General features: G+C 49.4%; 1 protein-coding gene across 3 annotated transcripts in view; it reads right to left on the minus strand.

The window, feature by feature from the left end:
- The window catches only part of LOC135827354 (sushi, von Willebrand factor type A, EGF and pentraxin domain-containing protein 1-like), a 168198-nt gene that overhangs the window by 88255 nt on the left and 64634 nt on the right, over positions 1-15309 (minus strand). For all 3 annotated transcript variants that reach the window (XM_065339864.1, XM_065339863.1, XM_065339862.1), the window contains 2 exons: positions 10428-10481; positions 3537-3571 (listed from right to left, as the gene is read on the minus strand). In XM_065339864.1, coding sequence (XP_065195936.1) covers positions 3537-3571; positions 10428-10481 — 89 coding nt within the window. The remainder of the gene's footprint in view (positions 1-3536; positions 3572-10427; positions 10482-15309) is intronic.

Below are 15309 nucleotides of genomic sequence, written 5' to 3' on the forward strand. Positions count from 1 at the left end.
GCTAGTTTGGTCTGGGAATGAGAGTCGTGTATGATTCGTCCGTGGTCTGGTTGTCTTGGTCTTGGTCATGTGTTCTGTACGTATTAGTCCCTGATTGGTCGTCTCGATTTGTCGTCGGTTTATTACTGCTTGTTCGTTGTTGTTTTCTTTGAGTCTTTTCCCGGGAGTCTTCCCGTTGTCCTTTTTGTCTCTTCACCAAGTTTGTCTCTCTCCTCCTGCGCCCTCGTCATTTCTTGGTATAATATAAGAGTATTGAAGATACAATCAAGAGTTTGCGTTGTTGTGTGGCGGGGGCCAGGGGGAGAAGCATTTCACCCCCCCCCCCTTGGCCTTTACATTGGCGCCCAACTAGTGATCGTAACCCACGACCCTGAGATCGTTATCGTTTGAGCCGTGGTTTCAGTTTGTGCTCGCCGTTGCCCCTTCGTTTTTCCTTTTTCTTTGTCGACGCTTGGCGACTTTATTATTTTTATTCCTTTCTCTTCGTCAAAGTTTGGCTATGCGTTGCTTGTTGTGGATACTCTACTGGACACCGACGGCATGATGCTACTCGACTTCGCCCCGCCATGCTTTGGTGGTACATGTTGGGAGACAGTGGTCGTTCATCAGGCTGATTCACCCTCGCGCTGCACTACAAGCAAGCTTCTTATCCGGTGAGTCGCTCCCGGAACGGGATGTCGTTGTTGTACTAGTTTAGTTGTTGCATGCGAACGTCTTCGGATATGGTGTGTCCAGTATGTTTTACTTCCCAGAAGCGCCCAGGGCCCGGGTGCTGTGGGTTTTGTTTTTGTTGCTTGTTATCTTTTCGCGCTATCGTTTCTACATCATCGGTCATCATCGGTCTTTGTGACGGCGATCCGGTTCTTGTGTCTCTCTTGTGTCCTTCTGTTTTGGTTTTTGGCAGTCAGTATGCGTATATTTGCTGGGGTTTGTGCAGTTTCTTGATTAGCCTTTCAGTGTAGTCGTGTACCTGTTTGGTTTGTCAGCTTAGTTCGGTTTGGTCTTTTCAGGGAGCGTATGTTGGTCTCGTTTTGTATCGACCTGCGGGTCTATTCATTTCACCACGTGAACGTCCGATCATGGTGAGCCACGGTTCGCGTAGTGAGCTGGTGGACCCCAGTGTTTGTTTAGCCTTTTGTCGGGGAAGGATAAAATAAAATAAATATATAAATATTATGGGTCGTGGGACGACAAGATTATTATGGGTCGTGGGACGACAGGATCATACGAGGTCGTGGGACGACAAGATGATCCGTCATCGGAAAAGTGTGGGACACTTATGCCGGCTCCGCGCCGAGTTATTCTAGTCAGGTTAGAGTCCTGTGGGTTTCTCCCCTTCTGAAGTTTGTGTGACAGTGTATCGATGGATTTTCGATTTGTTCTTTTCCCTGATTGAATGCCTGCTGTGTTCTGCTGTCTTCTGATTTGTCCATATCGAACTGGCCAGACGACCAAGGGACCTACTCAGACTCTGCACGGTCCCCGACGACTGCCGCCTGCTCATCATTCTCCTCCTGTCGTCTTGTTTCTTTTCTCTGATGTTTGTGATTTGTTCTGCCTGTTCTTTACTTTCCCTGAGTCGAGAGTCGAGGTCGACTCTCCGCAAAGGAGAGGGCTATGTTACGAATTTGTAGTACGACTATGATTTACGCATGTCGTTGTATTTGGTTCTTGTCTTGTGGAGTCCAGTGTCTGATGTCATAATTATATGGTCTAAGTGTACGCGCGAGTATGGTGTGATGTGTGACGTTTATGGTATGTGGTGCACGCAAGAGTACGCGTTGTCAGAGTGTGAGGATGTGCTTCCGTCTGTGTGAGAGTGACTATCAAGTGAATGCTGTACATGCGCAGTGCCAGTTTGGTCTGGGAATGAGAGTCGTGTATGATTCGTCCGTGGTCTGGTTGTCTTGGTCTTGGTCATGTGTTCTGTACGTATTAGTCCCTGATTGGTCGCCTCGATTTGTCGTCGGTTTATTACTGCTTGTTCGTTGTTGTTTTCTTTGAGTCTTTTCCCGGGAGTCTTCCCGTTGTCCTTTTTGTCCCTTCACCAAGTTTGTCTCTCTCCTCCTGCGCCCTCGTCATTTCTTGGTATAATATAAGAGTATTGAAGATACAATCAAGAGTTTGCGTTGTTGTGTGGCGGGGGCCAGGGGGAGAAGCATTTCCTTTACACTTTGGTCAATCACGAATGCAATTGCTGGTAGGAAGAAAGAGTCTTCGGAGCCACAGGCATCTACTACAGAATTAACGTCACTTTTTGTTAGTATTGTCCAAAACCCAGCTATGCCAATTAACCATCGGCCACCCGCAGTGTCAGCATTGGAGACATCCCTATCCGATTTCCAGCCAGTTTCACATGATGATGTCAGCCGATGTCTCTGTGACGTCGATCCATTCAAGGCGACGGGAAGTGACCAGGTTCCTCCAATTGTGCACCAGACATGCTGCAGAACCATCGCACCTTGCTTCATCCGCATTGTGAATCTGTTACTCTCAACCGGACAATTCCCCACATCATTCAAAGTATCCCAGGTCAATCCACTATAATTATAAACTTGGAGACCCCGTTCAAGCCAAGAACTACATACCTGTATCCCTGCTTCCTATGCTCTCACGTATTGTCTCTCCAGTCTCTCCGGAGGCGTGGGTTCGAATCCCACCGCTGCCACCAATGTTGTAACCCGCTTTTCTCTCCCTGCTCCCAGTCCCGTGCCATCTCCACACTTGTACAAAGGGACGACGATAACTACATTTAGAAGACTGTTTATTGACACGACGACGAAACACAACTAGACATGACGAACTGAAGACGAACACATCATGAACTCAAGACGAAGACAGCTTTTCATACCACAGCAACATGCGCATGCACCAACATGACGTACACACGACGTACACAAAATAACGTACTACAACAGAATCACTCGTCAAGAAGCAACTCTTGCAGTACCTTGACATCCATCATCTCCTGCCTCTGACCCAATTTACTTACCAGAAGTTTCATTCTATTGCATTCCTAACTCATCACAAGCACGCGCTCTCAGCCAAACCATACAGACACCAGCAAGGACACTTCCGTTGAGAGATAATATTGTTCCACGCCTCTAGACAGCTGTTTCGCTCCCTGTCGGAGCTCATCAGTAGAGGATGATAATGATGATAATGGAGGGATGATCATTTTTATACACCAGAAATGGCGCAAGTGCGCGTTTTCCACATTAATTTAACAATGGCATATGCAAGCTTAGGATGAGCTTTCTTTTTTATGGCAGCTTAAGCGAAGGCTATATACCTGCCTTATGCAGGTTGATGCCAACGCGAACAAGCAAAATAATAATAATAATATGCAAGCTGCTAAATGGTAAAGTGTGAGAACAGCGATAAATATTTATAGTACGCGCTCATTGGTGGAGGAACACACCACACAGGCGACGAAAATCTTACGCGGAATAATGATGCCAATCGATAAGTGAAAGTCCATGATCGTTTCAGCCCTAAAAGAATCATTTCGAGACGATACTGGAACACAAACTTACTGGGTGGTATGAACTTAGGGTTCGAAGAGATCGCCCTGAGAAGGAAGACACCATTACAAGCAGCATCCAATGCAGCAGCAACAGAAGCAGCACCGGCAGCAATAGCGGCGGCGTCAGCAGCAAGATGGACAGGAAAAGCCACAATCAGACCAATAACATTCTCACCTTCTCATGAATTTATCTCTTATTGGCGATGGTGCCATCGTGAGAATAAAGAATTCAACATTGACTGGGAGCATTGTGACTTTTACACGATACTGAAAAAGCGGAAAGTCTGAGTCGCAAAGCCTAACACCATCAATTTGTTTCCGTTATTTGAAGATACGTTATCGCGAGATGTCTGTGTAAAGATGCGCACACAGGTGGGTGGCCAGGTAAGCCCTCAACTTTCTGCACGTTATCATGCCAAAATTACAAAAACGTTAAACTCTTTGGTCGTTAAACTTTCCGGTTTTACAGTATTGTGAGAAATGGCCCGTTTCAAATCGATTGCATTCAATACAATCTAAATATATTCACCATTGATCTAGTTCACGCTTGAATCAGGTCATCAATTGAACAAGGGTAGTAGTAAAATCATTCTGTCCTAATATTTCCCTGTTCTGCAGTTTAATGTTAAGTACACGTTACAAGACTGTGGCGTCGACTGTGTTCCTCATTTTGCTCGCTAGTGCGCCTGCTCATTTCCTTTTGGCATTGCATTCTTTCCGTCTGTTTGGCGCACATGAGCAGTCTTGATAGCGAGACCCTTGGCCAGTTTAACTGCTTCAGCCCCGTCTCCACTGCTTCGGCTGCCATCGTTATGTGCCTTTTTGTGATTGTTTTGGCATTTGCACTATGATGGTCTCTGGCTACCTTCTAAAACGTCACCCAGAGCCACTGAAGCGGGACAACAATAGATAAAAGGCCAATTTGATGTAAAGCCTCATTTTGAATTTTCTCCTCGGAACAGGAGGCTTCAATCGAAAGCACCATTGAAGGGGGGGGGGGCATGTGAACAAAGTGGCTTGAACCCGCAAGGGGCAGATGTCAAAATGTTTCTACTCAAGGTAAGCACAGGAGGGTTCTTAGGGGGGGGGGGGACTGTATGTGCAGCTTCAATCCGGGCTGGTCGACAAGCGGGATCTCAGACTTGTACATAAATCCGCGCAAAACCTGTTGTGAGTCTACGTGTCAAGTGGGCTGGTCCAACGAGGCGGGATCCTGCCACGAGGCACCCGGGATCCTGACTTTGCAGGCCAGAAAAGCACATGAAAACAGACTAGCCGGGCCAGTATACAGATGAGTTGTATTATAATGGCGTCGACACTGCGTCCATACTACAAAATAAAACTTTCAATTTTTGGGGGAAGTTTTGAAGAGGATTCCCGACATTTTCTCGACAATCTTTGATGTGGAATGCATGTATTTTGTGTAGCAGCAAGAAGGACATGCCGTGAGCATAGTCTATTTGTTGACATGCATGATTGTGTCAGAACAATGCAAGGTGAACTACAGGTGGAATCCTGATAATTCGAAGGTGGCTTAATTCGAACATGCCGCTTAAATAGAAGTTTTTCCAGGACCGATTTCTATCAACATAATTCCCACATACATTTTTTCTGATAACTCGAACCTCGAGCTGGACATGTCCAGTTAATTAGAAATCCCACGGATTCTACTTACATAGAAAATGCGTGGGATCCGTGTTGGTAATTCGAAGTTAGCAAAGTGTAATTTGAAGTTCACTGTACACTGTACTGGTCAGTTCGGTTTGCATGAGCAGGCTGTGCCGGTCTGTTTTGTATATGTGCAATCTGTGTCTAAGGAAGGTCCATAGCGCAACTCTGCGTGGCCATGAGAGCATTTTGACATGCATATTGTGTTGTGGGTTCATGTTTGGATACTTAGAAGGTCTGAATAACTAGCATTTTGAGGTTCGAATTATCAGGATTCCACCTGTACTTGCAAACAACCTTTATACAGAAAGGTCCAAATGTGAGAAACAGAAAGAATAAACTAGGTGATACTATTAGCAGGTCACCATACCAAGCAAATGCCATAGAGCGAAAAGAACTGAGCAGAAAAATGAAAAAAAGTTGTTTAGCTATTATAACATGAGTATGACTTGCTTTTGGTTAGTTTTGGTCGCTGTGTGCAGCACCAATATGGCACTTGGTACACTAAACGTTGGTCGCTGGTCGCGCAAGGCAGGTGGTCACTGCATCCAGTGCAGTTTCTGTGTAGAACTGTCCGTGCATGGAAAAACAGTCGTTAAAAGCAGGTGGTCGCTAACCCTTTGTCCTTTTGCCCAAAATGTATGTGAGGGGTACCTGCTTCAACAAATCCACTCACCATACCCAAGCAGCTGATATTTTGTATGTACACTTTATGTTTTCCTGAAAGCTTATGATATTTGTGAACTAAAAATGCAGTTTGGGTTGAATTCCTCAGATAGGCATGGCTAAACAAGAGTATCAAAAATGATTTTTTTGCAAAAAACTGCGAAATTTCAAAGTTCAAGTTCTTTCCTATGTATAATAATGTGCAATTTGTACAAGTATGACCTGGAGTAGAAGCCCTGGCATGTTGGGCAAACACGGAGCATTAGCCAGAGGAGTGCCAGTGGCGACATGCTCGACATTTCGGCCCCGTGCGGCTACTCTCCTCGCTCTGCGCGGCTGTCGACCATGAGTTTGACGGCGCGCAGGTGACGGAGATCTGGACCTCTCTGGGATCGGACTACGCTCCCGCTCCACGTGTTGCGGCACTCTAGCTGTCCCTGCCGCTCCACGACGGATAAGACACAGCGGTGGTACACTCTCTTCACCACTCGAGTGCTGTTCTGCCGATCCTGCACTCAAATCGGAGCGGTCGACATGTCCGACAGTTGGGTTGACGGTTACGACACAATAATCCGCGTCGTCATCAAAATCGGAATCAACACCTTCAACTAAGGCTTCGTCCAGTTAGTTCTCTTCATCAGAGGACATAGGATTGTCGCTTGGGTCACTCCAGCTATCCTCAAACAAGCGCTTCATCTGCATCAAGCCACCTGTCGGAAGTAAGTTACGGCGCAAGCAAACTTCGACTTCGATTTCCTGAATTTTTTCAAATGGCAACTACTACTAGCCCCGGCCCCAGCGACCCGTGTATCATCCTCTACATAGCATAGGCTGTGTGCACGTGAATGTTCATGTGGATCGGGTGATCCGCGTAGCTTCCAGGTCGCTTTGAACATGCGTGGGTTGAACGCGTACACAGGTGTACGGTTCAAGTATGGGCGAAAGGACAAAGGGCTAAACACAAAGGTCGCTTACACCAGGTTTTACCGTGTAAACTCACAACAAGCTGGCGACCAGCCCGGCTGTGCACATGTAAACATCCTCGGTGGGCTGGCCTGTCCGCTCCAGCCCGGGCTAGGGTTGCACATATAATGTGCCCCTTAGAAGACCAGTTTGCGGTGCCTTGGTATCGAGCTACCTTAATCTCACAGGGCACGCAAGCAAACGTGCACACGTAGATATGCGCACACGCTCTCCTTGTTCTCACACGTTCCGTGCTATGTGCCTTGAATCAAGTGGCAACATTAGGCTTCGGGAGTGCCCTGCACTAGGGCTTGGCGGATAATGCCGGCAGAATTTTCGGCAGAAAACGCCTGTTTGGGGGGTCGAGCATATTTCGGCAGAACGGGGGCTGAAAAAGCATTCTCTGCCATGTCAAATGACGGTTACCACGGAATTGGCGTGCGACGTTCTGCTTTTGCAGCAGATTTGCCGCGTTCTTCGACACGCAGTCCATCCATCCACCAAATGTGGCCGGAACTGTTACTTTGCGGAAGGTAGCAGCCTTGAATGGCAGGCCAGTGGCAGAAGTCTACGAGTCGTAGATCTACATAATATGGCCCAGTTGCAGCGATTTTCGACCTTCGGTGAAAAAGCCCGCTGTGTGAAAGGATTCAAATCAAATCATCTTTTGCTGCGCAAGCCGGGCCGCGGACGGGTATTCCGTGGATCACGACACCGGTGAAGTCAGACTTGAAAATGTTCGCAAAACAAGCATTTTGTAACGAAGGTCGAAAATCGCTGCAACTGGGCCATATTATGTAGTGTGGCTAGCCTTCATCTGAAGTGCGCCTGCGCCGGCCACATGTGTTCTTTTTCATGCCTTGTCTAGTATTTCACATGACTCATCTTTTTAGATCCTGAACCCAATTATGTGTGCCAAGTGTATTTTTACATAACTGGATTTCAGCAGAAATTTCAGCAGAAAATGCACTTTCATGAGCAGAATATTGAGCAGACCGAAAAGCAGAATGAGGGATTTCGGCGAGCATTATCCGCCTAGCCCTACGCTGCACCTAGCGTACACTGCTCATCACGATCACAAATGAAATGCATTTTAACTCGGATACTGAGCCAGTAATAAATGTAAAAAAGAGAAGAATACTCCACCTGCATTCTAGTTGAACTCAGATGGTGAGCCAAGGGAAAAACTGTAACATGGACAAATGTTGGCACAAGTTGTGCGATCAAGTCCGCCAACTAAACCAGATTTTGAACATTCAGACGTGCACAATCTAGCACACAACTGTTGTGAACCCTCTGGTTCTCTAAAGTGTCAGGAACGAACGACCCCACACGGCACGAGGACAACTATTTTCTCTCAACAGTATATTTCACTTCCATCGACTAACAATAATGAACAATGAATGAATAAATAACACTAAAACCACCAGGTAGTTATCGTGAAAATGACAGCATATATGAGAAAAGCATACACATACAACATACAACTACAGCGCACACAGCAAACCGCACATAGCGCCTGTAGCGTATACCACATCGTAAACATCAGCGGTACGGCGGAGTCGGGATACAATTGCATTGAAACGAACACAATGTCACAAGCGAGAAGGCCTTTCACTCTCGAGAACTTGTGGTTTCACAACATTCTCCCCGCCAAAGGGCTTCTCACCGCCGTACAACAACTCACAAGTCCAAAGCGACCTGGGCTCTGACTACACGCCCAGAACGAGTCATCCGCTGCTGTGGGGGTGGCCATGATGGAATATCACTACTGCTCACCACTTCGGCCAACTCGATTTCGCGAAGCTTGCCGCTCTGGGCTGTCACACACGACGCGGTCAACGATCCACTTCGACATGGGGCGGACGCTGGACCAGACAACACACAACCGATAAGCTTGCAGATCTTGGCTCTCACCCATGACACGGTCACTGGGCCACTGCCTCGTGGGGCGGACGCTGGACCGGAAAACATACATCCAATCTCCGTGTTCCACACAGTCTCGCCGCTCACTTCTTCCGTGCTAACCAGTATCACCCTTCTCATTTCCTTAGCTTCTACGCCTTGCGCTTCTACATCTTGTGCCTCTACGTCTTGCGCCTCTACGTCTTGCGCCTCTACGTCTTGCGCCTCTACGTCTTGCGCCTCTATGTCTTTGGCCTCTACGTCTTGCGCCTCTACGTCTTGCGCCCATACGTCTTGCGCTTCTACGTCTTGCGCTTCTACGTCTTGCGCTTCTACGTCGTTCGGCCGAGACTCCAGCTGCTTCTGAGCGTCTCCGACCGATGTCGCCATGCACTGCACGGACGCAGTGGGCCTTGGATCTGATCCTCCCACTGCCTTCAAATACTCCACTGACCGCTGCTTGTCTGTAAGCAAAGTCTTCCACGCCTTGTCCGGCGTCCTTCCGAGCGAGGCAAGCAAATCTCGCTTTGCTTCCTCATATGTACTGACGGCGATGCGCTCGTTCATCTTCTTGAGCTCTGTGTGGAGCGCACCCTCTTGCCGTCTAGCACTGCGCTCTTCAAACTCCTCGCACTGTCGGAGCCTCTTCTTCACATGGTCCCTCAACTCATCGCCTTCCAATCCTAACAGAATTCCATTGGCGATAAAGCGGGCTTCAATGATCCATGGTTCCTGTGCCATGCTCGCTTCGTATCCTGGCGTGGTCGCCAAATGTTGTGAGCCCTCTGGTTCTCTAAAGTGTCAGGAACGAACGACCCCACACGGCACGAGCACAACTATTTATTCTCAACAGTATATTTCACTTCCATCGACTAACAATATTGAACAATGAATGAATAAATAACACTAAAACCACCAGGTAGTTATAGCGTGAAAATGACAGCGTATATGAGAAAGGCATACACATACAACATACAACTACAGCGCACACAGCAAACCGCACATAGCGCCTGTAGCGTATACCACGTCGTAAACATCAGCGGTACGGCGGAGTCGGAAAACAACTGCATTGAAACGAACACAATGTCACAAGCGAGAAGGCCTTTCACTCTCGAGAACTTGTGGTTTCACAACACAACCGACAAAAAGTACTGAGACATTCCATGGCAAGAAAGTCAGCTTGAGCACTGCTCGATAGTGCTAGCCAACAGCCTTCCAAATTGGAAGGTTCATGGATATTAGCGCTGATTTCAACGAGGGTCTGACTGATTAAAATCTGGTTTAGCTGCTGGACTCGATCGCATAACTTGTGCCCACAATTTCCCATGTTACAATTTCCATGTTACAACTGAAACCAACGCCCTTGCTTGCTCATTATATCCTGAAGTCCGTTTTCTTTCGTCTGACCCGTAGTAATCTGGAGTAGAATAGTTTGAATACTGTAAAACATGCAATTTTAGGTGCATTACAATTTCGGTGTCAGGAACCCGCCAGGTTTCAGGTGTGATGTAGAATTAGGTGACCAGCGTTCCCTTCACATACAGTCGATACTATGGTGCATTTAGGTGTAATCTAAATTTAGGTGCCTGTTTGCTCCACCGAAATCACCGAAATTAAAGTTATACCGATAATATCGTGTTTTCCGGTACCAATGTGGAGTCAAACATCAACGGCCCAGTTTGCGCAGGCCAATACTAACATTTTGTCAAGCACGCCATCCTGGAAAAAAACCGATGGATTTCTATTGAGAGTCCTACAGAAAACATACAGCAAGAGTACAGTGCATTTTCATTGACGACAGGCTAGTGTGCATGAGGGTGGTGTGGATCAGGGTAGTGTGGATCAGGGTAGTGTAGATCAGGGTAGTGTGGATCAGGGTAGTGTGGATCAGGGTGGTGTGGATCAGGGTAATGTGCATGAGGTTAGTGTGGATCAGGGTAGTGTGGATCAGGGTAGTGTGGATGAGGGTGGTGTGGATCAGGGTGGTGTGGATCAGGGTAGTGTGGATCAGGGTAGTGTGGATGAGGGTAGTGTGGATGAGGGTAGTGTGGATCAGGGTGGTGTGGATCAGGGTAGTGTTGATCAGGGTAGTGTGGATCAGGGTAGTGTGGATGAGGGTAGTGTGGATGAGGGTGGTGTGGATCAGGGTAGTGTGGATCAGGGTAGTGTGGATGAGGGTGGTGTGGATCAGGGTAGTGTGGATCAGGGTGGTGTGGATCAGGGTAGTGTGGATCAGGGTGGTGTGGATAAGGGTAGTGTGGATCGAGGTGGTGTGGATCAGGGTAGTGTGGATGAGGGTAGTGTTGATCAGAGTGGTGTGGATGAGGGTAGTGTGGATGAGGGTAGTGGGGGTCAGGGTAGTGTGGGTCAGGGTAGTGTGGATCAGGGTGGTGTGGATCAGGGTGGTGTGGATCAGGGTAGTATTGATTAGGGTAGTGTGGATCAGGGTAGTGTGGATCAGGGTAATGTGGATCAGGGTGGTGTGGATCAGGGTAATGTGGATCAGGGTAATGTGGATCAGGGTAGTGTGGATCAGGGTGATGTGGATCTGGGCAGTGTGGATCAGGATTGTGTGGATACGGGTGGAGTGGATCAGGGTAGTGTGGGTCAGGGTAGTGTGGATCAGGGTAGTGTGGGTCAGGGTAGTGTTGATCAGGGTAGTGTGGATCAGGGTGGTGTGGATCAGGGTAGTGTGGATCAGGGTGGTGTGGATCAGGGTAGTGTGGATCAGGGTAGTGTGGATCAGGGTAGTGCTGGTCAGGGTTGTGTGGATCATGGTAGTGTTGATCAGGCTGGTGTGGGTCAGGGTAGGGTGGTTCATTGTAGTGTGGATCAGGGTAGTGTGAATCAGGGTGGTGTAGATTATGGCAGTGTTGATCGGGGTGGTGTGGGTCAGGATAGTGTGGATCAGGGTAGTGTGGATCAGGGTAGTGTAGATCAGGGTGGTGTGGTTGAGGGTGGTGTGGATCAGGGTAGTGTGGATCAGGGTAGTGTGGATCAGGGTAGTGTGGATCAGGGTGGTGTGGATCAAGGTAGTGTGCATCAGGGTAGTGTGGATCAGGATTGTGTGGATCAGGGTGGAGTGGATGAGGGTAGTGTGGATCAGGGTAGTGTGGATCAGGGTAGTGTGGATCAGGGTAGTGTGGATGAGGGTAGTGTGGGTCAGGGTAGTGTGGATCAGGGTAGTGTGGATCAGGGTAATGTGGATCAGGGTAGTGTGGATCAGGGTAGTGTGGATCACGGTGGTGTGGATCAGGGTAGTGTGGATCAGCGTAATGTGGATCAGGGTGGTGTGGATCAGGGTGGTGTGGATCAGGGTAGTGTTGATCAGGGCAATGTGGACCAGGGTGGTGTGAATCAGGGTAGTGTAGATCAGGGTAGTGTGGATCGGGGTGGTGTGGAACAGGGCAGTGTGGATCAGAGTGGTGTGGATCAGGGTGGTGTGGATCAGGGTAGTGTGGATCAGGGTAGTGTCGATCAGGGTGGTGTGGATGAGGGTAGCGTGGATCAGGGTAGTGTGGATCAGGGTAGTGCTGGTCAGGGTTGTGTGGATCAGGGTAGTGTGGATCAGGGTAGTGTGGATCAGGGTAGTGTGGATCAGGGTGGTGTGGATCAGGGTGGTGTGGATCAGGGTAGTGTGGATCAGGGTAGTGCTGGTCAGGGTAGTGTGGATCAGGGTAGTGTAGATCAGGGTAGTGTGGATCAGGGTGGTGTGGATCAGGGTAGTGTGGGTCAGGGTGGTGTGGATCAGGGTAGTGTGGACCAGGGTAGTGTGGATCAGGGTGGTGTGGATCAGGGTGGTGTGGATCAGGGTAGTGTGGATCAGGGTAGTGTGGATCAGGGTGGTGTGGATGAGGGTAGCGTGGATCAGGGTGGTGTGGATCAGGGCAGTGTTGATCAGGGTAGTGTGGACCAGGGTAGTGCAGATCAGGGTAGTGTGGATCAGGCCCTCTGGTAATGTGGATCAGGGTAGTGTGAATCAGGGCAGTGTGGATCAGGGTGGTGTGGATCAGGGTGGTGTGGATCAGGGTGGTGTGGATCAGGGTAGTGTGGATCAGGGTAGTGCTGGTCAGGGTAGTGTGGATCAGGGTGGTGTGGATCAGGGTAGTGTGGGTCAGGGTGGTGTGGATCAGGGTAGTGTGGACCAGGGTAGTGTGGATCAGGGTAGTGTGGACCAGGGTAGTGTGGATCAGGGTAGTGCTGGTCAGGGTTGTGTGGATCAGGGTAGTGCTGGTCAGGGTTGTGTGGATCAGGGTAGTGTGGATGAGGGTGGTGTGGATCAGGGTAGTGTGGGTCAGGGTGGTGTGGATCAGGGTAGTGTGGACCAGGGTAGTGTGGATCAGGGTGGTGTGGATCAGGGTGGTGTGGATCAGGGTAGTGTGGATCAGGGTAGTGTGGATCAGGGTGGTGTGGATGAGGGTAGCGTGGATCAGGGTGGTGTGGATCAGGGCAGTGTTGATCAGGGTAGTGTGGACCAGGGTAGTGCAGATCAGGGTAGTGTGGATCAGGCCCTCTGGTAATGTGGATCAGGGTAGTGTGGATCAGGGCAGTGTGGATCAGGGTGGTGTGGATGAGGGTAGTGTGGATCAGGGTAGTGTGGATCAGGATTGTGTGGATCAGGGTGGAGTGGATCAGGGTAGTGTGGATCAGGGTTGTGTGGATAAGAGTAGTGTGGATCTGGGTAGTGTGGATGAGGGTGGTGTGGATGAGGGTAGTGTGGATCAGGGTAGTGTGGATCAGGGTGGTGTGGATCAGGGTGGTGTGGATCAGGGTAGTGTGGATCAGGGTAGTGTGCGTCAGGGTAGTGTGGATCAGGGTAGTGAGGATCAGGGTAGTGTGGATCAGGGTGGTGTGGATTAGGGTAGGGCTGATCAGGGTAGTGTGGATGAGGGTGGTGTGGATGAGGGTAGTGTGGATCAGGGTAGTGTGGATCAGGGTGGTGTGGATCAGGGTAGTGTGGATCAGGGTAGTGTTGATCAGGGTAGTGTGGATCAGGCTGGTGTGGGTCAGAGTAGTGTGGATCAGGGTAGTGTAGATCAGGGTAGTGTTGATCAGGGTAGTGTAGATCATGGTAGTGTTGATCAGGGTGGTGTGGGTCAGGATAGTGTGGTTCAGACTAGTGTGGATCAGGGTAGTGTGGATCAGGGTAGTGTGGATCAGGGTAGTGTAGATCAGGGTGGTGTAGATCAGGGTAGTGTAGATCAGGGTGGTGTGGATCAGGATTGTGTGGATCAGGGTGGAGTGGATCAGGGTAGTGTGGATCAGGGTTGTGTGGATAAGAGTAGTGTGGATCTGGGTAGTGTGGATGAGGGTGGTGTGGATGAGGGTAGTGTGGATCAGGGTAGTGTGGATCAGGATTGTGTGGATCAGGGTGGAGTGGATCAGGGTAGTGTGGATCAGGGTTGTGTGGATAAGAGTAGTGTGGATCTGGGTAGTGTGGAAGAGGGTGGTGTGGATGAGGGTAGTGTGGATCAGGGTAGTGTGGATCAGGGTGGTGTGGATCAGGGTGGTGTGGATCAGGGTAGTGTGGATCAGGGTAGTGTGCGTCAGGGTAGTGTGGATCAGGGTAGTGAGGATCAGGGTAGTGTGGATCAGGGTGGTGTGGATTAGGGTAGGGCTGATCAGGGTAGTGTGGATGAGGGTGTTGTGGATGAGGGTAGTGTGGATCAGGGTAGTGTGGATCAGGGTGGTGTGGATCAGGGTAGTGTGGATCAGGGTAGTGTTGATCAGGGTAGTGTGGATCAGGCTGGTGTGGGTCAGAGTAGTGTGGATCAGGGTAGTGTAGATCAGGGTAGTGTTGATCAGGGTGGTGTGGGTCAGGATAGTGTGGTTCAGACTAGTGTGGATCAGGGTAGTGTGGATCAGGGTAGTGTGGATCAGGGTAGTGTAGATCAGGGTGGTGTAGATCAGGGTAGTGTAGATCAGGGTGGTGTGGATCAGGATTGTGTGGATCAGGGTGGAGTGGATCAGGGTAGTGTGGATCAGGGTTGTGTGGATAAGAGTAGTGTGGATCTGGGTAGTGTGGATGAGGGTGGTGTGGATGAGGGTAGTGTGGATCAGGGTAGTGTGGATCAGGATTGTGTGGATCAGGGTGGAGTGGATCAGGGTAGTGTGGATCAGGGTTGTGTGGATAAGAGTAGTGTGGATCTGGGTAGTGTGGATGAGGGTGGTGTGGATGAGGGTAGTGTGGATCAGGGTAGTGTGGATCAGGGTGGTGTGGATCAGGGTGGTGTGGATCAGGGTAGTGTGGATCAGGGTAGTGTGCGTCAGGGTAGTGTGGATCAGGGTAGTGAGGATCAGGGTAGTGTGGATCAGGGTGGTGTGGATTAGGGTAGGGCTGATCAGGGTAGTGTGGATGAGGGTGTTGTGGATGAGGGTAGTGTGGATCAGGGTAGTGTGGATCAGGGTGGTGTGGATCAGGGTAGTGTGGATCAGGGTAGTGTTGATCAGGGTAGTGTGGATCAGGCTGGTGTGGGTCAGAGTAGTGTGGATCAGGGTAGTGTAGATCAGGGTAGTGTTGATCAGGGTAGTGTAGATCATGGTAGTGTTGATCAGGGTGGTGTGGGTCAGGATAGTGTGGT

Source organism: Sycon ciliatum, chromosome 11 (assembly GCF_964019385.1).
Source record: "Sycon ciliatum chromosome 11, ocSycCili1.1, whole genome shotgun sequence".
Lineage (NCBI taxonomy): Eukaryota > Metazoa > Porifera > Calcarea > Leucosolenida > Sycettidae > Sycon > Sycon ciliatum.